Consider the following 5,000-nt stretch of genomic DNA (forward strand, 5'->3'; position numbering starts at 1 on the left):
GCCCCTCAGGGGTGCGTGCTCAGTCCCCTCCTGTACTCCCTGTTCACTCATGACTGCATGGCCAGACACGACTCCAACACCATCAAGTTTGCAGACGACACAACAGTGGTAGGCCTGGTCACCGACAACGACGAGACAGCATATAGGGAGGAGGTCAGAGACCTGGCCATGTGGTGCCAGGACAACAACCTCTCCCTCAACGTGATCAAGACAAAGGAGATGATTGTGAACTACAGGAAAAGGAGGACCGAGCATTCTCATCGACGGGGCTGTAGTGGAGCAGGTTGAGAGCTTCAAGTTGCTTGGTGTCCACATCACCAACAAACTCTCATGGTCCAAACACACTAAGACAGTCGTGTAGAGGGCACGACAAAGCCTATTCCCCCTCAGCAGACTGAAAAGATTTGGCATGGGTCCTCAGATCCTCAAAAGGTTCTACAGCTGCACCATCGAGAGCATCCTGACTGGTTGCATCACTGCCTGGTATGGAAACTGTTGGGCTCCCGACCGCAAGGCACTACAGAGGGGAATGCGTACGGCCCTGAAGAGACTACCTCCCTGAAGAGACTATAGATGATAGAGTGGACCAGAGTGGTGGTAGCCCACCACTAAACAAGCAGGCCAGATGGGAGAAGCAACAGAGTATACCTGTACGTGAGAACAGAGTCTGAGGAGGTGTTTGATGAGCTCATGCCCAACACCCCAACTCTGAAAGGCCTCAGACAAGTAATTTCTGAAAGTACTATACTGCAGTAGTAGTAATAGTATAATGCAGTAGTAGTAATACTATACTGCAGTAGTAGTAATAGTATAACACAGTAGTAGTAATAGTATAATGCAGTAGTAGTAATAGTATAACACAGTAGTAGTAATACTATACTGCAGTAGTAGTAATACTATACTGCAGTAGTAGTAATACTATACTGCAGTAGTAATAATAGTATAATGCAGTAGTAGTAATAGTATAACGCAGTAGTAGTAATACTATAATGCAGTAGTAGTAATACTATACTGCAGTAGTAATAATAGTATAATGTAGCAAACTACCTGCCCTCCAGGACACCTACACCACCCGATGTCACAGGAAGGCCATAAAGATCATCAAGGACATCAACCACCCGAGCCACTGCCTGTTCACCCCGCTATCATCCAGAAGGCGAGGTCAGTACAGGTGCATCAAAGCTGGGACCGAGAGACTGAAAAACAGCTTCTATCTCAAGGCCATCAGACTGTTAAACAGCCACCACTAACACTGAGTGGCTGCTGCCAACACACTGACACTGACTCAACTCCAGCCACTTTAATAATGGGAATTGATGGGAAATTATGTAAATATATCACTAGCCACTTTAAACAATGCTACCTTATATAAATGTTACTTACCCTACATTATTCATCTCATATGCATACGTATATACTGTACTCTATATCATCGACGGTATCCTTATGTAATACATGTATCACTAGCCACTTTATACTATACTATGCCACTTTGTTTACATACTCATCTCATTTGTACATACTGTACCCGATACCATCTACTGTATCTTGCCTATGCTGCTCGGTACCATCACTCATTCATATATCCTTATGTACATATTCTTTATCCCCTTACACTGTGTACAAGACAGTAGTTTTGGAATTGTTAGTTAGATTACTTGTTATTACTGCATTGTCGGAACTAGAAGCACAAGCATTTCGCTACACTCGCATTAACATCTGCTAACCATGTGTATGTGACAAATAAAATGTGATTTGATTTGATTTGATTTGAGTAGTAATAGTATAACACAGTAGTAATAATAGTATAACGCAGTAGTAGTAATACTATACTGCAGTAGTAGTAATAGTATAACACAGTAGTAGGAATAGTATAATGCAGTAGTAGTAATAGTATAACACAGTAGTAGTAATACTATACTGCAGTAGTAGAAATAGTATAATGCAGTAGTAGTAATACTATACTGCAGTAGTAGTAATACTATACTGCAGTAGTAGTAATACTATACTGCAGTAGTAATAATAGTATAATGCAGTAGTAGTAATAGTATAACACAGTAGTAATAATAGTATAACGCAGTAGTAGTAATACTATACTGCAGTAGTAGTAATACTATACTGCAGTAGTAATAATAGTATAATGCAGTAGTAGTAATAGTATAACACAGTAGTAATAATAGTATAACGCAGTAGTAGTAATACTATACTGCAGTAGTAGTAATAGTATAATGCAGTAGTAGTAATAGTATAACACAGTAGTAATAATAGTATAACGCTGTAGTAGTAATACTATACTGCAGTAGTAGTAATAGTATAATGCAGTAGTAGTAATAGTATAATGCAGTAGTAGTAATAGTATAACACAGTAGTAGTAATACTATACTGCAGTAGTAGAAATAGTATAACGCAGTAGTAGTAATAGTATAATGCAGTAGTAGTAATAGTATAACACAGTAGTAGTAATACTATACTGCAGTAGTAGAAATAGTATAACGCAGTAGTAGTAATAGTATAATGCAGTAGTAGTAATACTATACTGCAGTAGTAGAAATAGTATAACGCAGTAGTAGTAATAGTATAATGCAGTAGTAGTAATACTATACTGCAGTAGTAGTAATAGTATAATGCAGTAGTAGTAATAGTATAATGCAGTAGTAGTAATAGTATAATGCAGTAGTAGTAATACTATACTGCAGTAGTAGAAATAGTATAACGCAGTAGTAGTAATAGTATAATGCAGTAGTAGAAATACTATACTGCAGTAGTAGAAATAGTATAACGCAGTAGTAGTAATAGTATAATGCAGTAGTCTGCCTGTTAGTTCACAGCCTGATGTATTGTGTAACCACAGAATTCTTATCCACTGTGCTAAAACCACTTAGTTTCAGATAAACCCTGTCAACATCTTTCAGTTGAGTTTTTACATTTTTCTTTGTACGTTTTTCCAACATTTCAACATTGCTCTAGCTCCTGTAAAATGGATCGATCTTACAGACAGTGAGCCACGTGGCTGTGGCTTGCTACTGTATATAAAGCAGGCAGACAGGCATCAAGACATTCAGTTACTGTTGTATTGAAACAGTAGAATGGGCAAAACTAGTGACCTAAGCGACTTTGAGCGTGGTCTGATCGTCGGTGCCAGGTGCACCGGTTCCAGTATCTCAGAAACTGCTGCCCTCCTGGGCTTTTCACGCCCGACAGTGTCTAGGGTTTACCAAGAATGGCACGACCAACAAAAAACAACATCCAATCAGTACCAGTCCTGTGGGCGAAAACAGCTCGTTGACGAGAGGTCGAAGGAGAATGGCAAGCTAACAGGCACAAACAGACAAATAACAGTGCAGTACAACAGTGGTGTGCAGAACGGCATCTCGGAGCGCACAACTTGTCGATCTTTGTCACGGATGGTTATTACAGCAGACAACCACAGCAGGTTCCACTCCTATCAGCTAAAAACAAGAAGAAGAAGTGTCTCTAGTGGGCACGACATCACCAACACTGGACAATTTAGGAGTGGAAAAAACATAGCCTGGTCCGACAAATCCCAGTTCCTGATGACAGAGTCAGTATTTGGCATAAGCAGCATGAGTCCATGGACCCGTCCTGCCTGATGTCAACGGTACAGGCTGGTAGTGGTGGTGGTGTACTGGTGAGGGGAATGTTTTCCTGGAGCACGTTAGGTCCCTTGATACCAGATAAGCAACGATTGAATGCCACAGCGTATCTGAACATTGTTGCTGACCAAACCCAATAGAGTATCATTGGGATGAGATGGAACGGGCTGTTGGCAGCGTGACTGTACCACGGTCCAATCTGCAGCAAATGTGTGATGCCATCGCGTCAGCACGAACCAACATCCCTGTGGAATGTTTCTGACGCCTTGTAGAATCCATGCTGTGAAGGCTCCCGAGTGGGTCAGCAGTCTAAGCCACTGCATTACAGTGCTGAGGCTCCACTACAGCCTGGGGTTCTATTCCAGGCGGTGTCACAGACGGATGTGACCGGGAGCCCCAGGGGCAAGGCACAATTGGCCCAGCGTCGTCTGGGTTAGGGGAGGGTTTGGCCGGGGGGGCTTCCCTTGACTCTAGCGACTCCTAGTGGCGGGCTGGGCGCCTGCAAGCTGACGTCTGTTGTCAGTCACTAAATTCAGGAAAAATTGCACCCCCCCACCCCTCAAAAAAATGTATAATCCTTGCACTGAACATTTCAGGCTGTTCTGGAGGCAAATGATTTGTATTGATACTTGTCGAGTTGTATTGTTTTTCGAAGAAAATATATATTTTTTACTAATGAGTGAGTGAGCACGTGAGTGAGCGCATGCGTGAGTACGTGAGTGCATGAGTGAGTGAGCGCGTGAGTGAGCGCATGCGTGAGCGATTGAGTGAGCGCGTGAGTGAGTGAGTGAGCGAGCGAGTGAGTGAGTGGGTGAGCGCATGAGTGAGTGAGCACGTGAGTGAGTGAGTGAGTGAGTGAGTGAGTGAGTGAGTGAGTGAGTGAGTGAGTGAGCGAGTGCGTGAGTGAGTGACTACCTTGGCGTAAAGGCAGGTATCGCTGAGTAGCCACACTTTGCATCTCTTGTCACACAGAGGACACATGATTGTGTTCGACTCACACACCTCCTTTCTATAAGAAAAAACATTATTAACCAGGTGGTTATTACATAGTATATTACACACACACACACACACACACACACACACACTCACTCACTCACTCACTCACTCACTCACTCACTCACTCACTCACTCACACACACACAGTCAACACATACACACACACACAGTCCACACATACACACACACATACACACATACATTCACACTCACACTCACATAAGTGGCGAGGTCTTGTAGAAAGCCAGCGCGTAGAGGAAGACAATGACCCCTAACAGAGCTGCAGGGAGCAACAGAAGGGTGTACCAGCCCAGCCAGAGGTAATACAGAGCCACCTTCTCTCCAAAGTAGTTCCTGACAGGGACAAGATAAAGACAGACAGGTGTC

At 42.9% G+C, this 5,000-nt stretch overlaps 1 protein-coding gene across 1 annotated transcript in view; it reads right to left on the reverse strand.

Moving 5' to 3' along the window:
• The window catches only part of LOC110521187 (anoctamin-9), a 41,459-nt gene that overhangs the window by 21,271 nt on the left and 15,188 nt on the right, over nucleotides 1-5,000 (reverse strand). The window contains exons 8-9 of the mRNA XM_036969251.1: nucleotides 4,833-4,967; nucleotides 4,530-4,623 (exon numbers count right to left, since the gene is read on the reverse strand). Coding sequence (XP_036825146.1) covers nucleotides 4,530-4,623; nucleotides 4,833-4,967 — 229 coding nt within the window. The remainder of the gene's footprint in view (nucleotides 1-4,529; nucleotides 4,624-4,832; nucleotides 4,968-5,000) is intronic.

The sequence above is a fragment of the Oncorhynchus mykiss genome, chromosome 30 (assembly GCF_013265735.2).
Source record: "Oncorhynchus mykiss isolate Arlee chromosome 30, USDA_OmykA_1.1, whole genome shotgun sequence".
Classification (NCBI taxonomy): domain Eukaryota; kingdom Metazoa; phylum Chordata; class Actinopteri; order Salmoniformes; family Salmonidae; genus Oncorhynchus; species Oncorhynchus mykiss.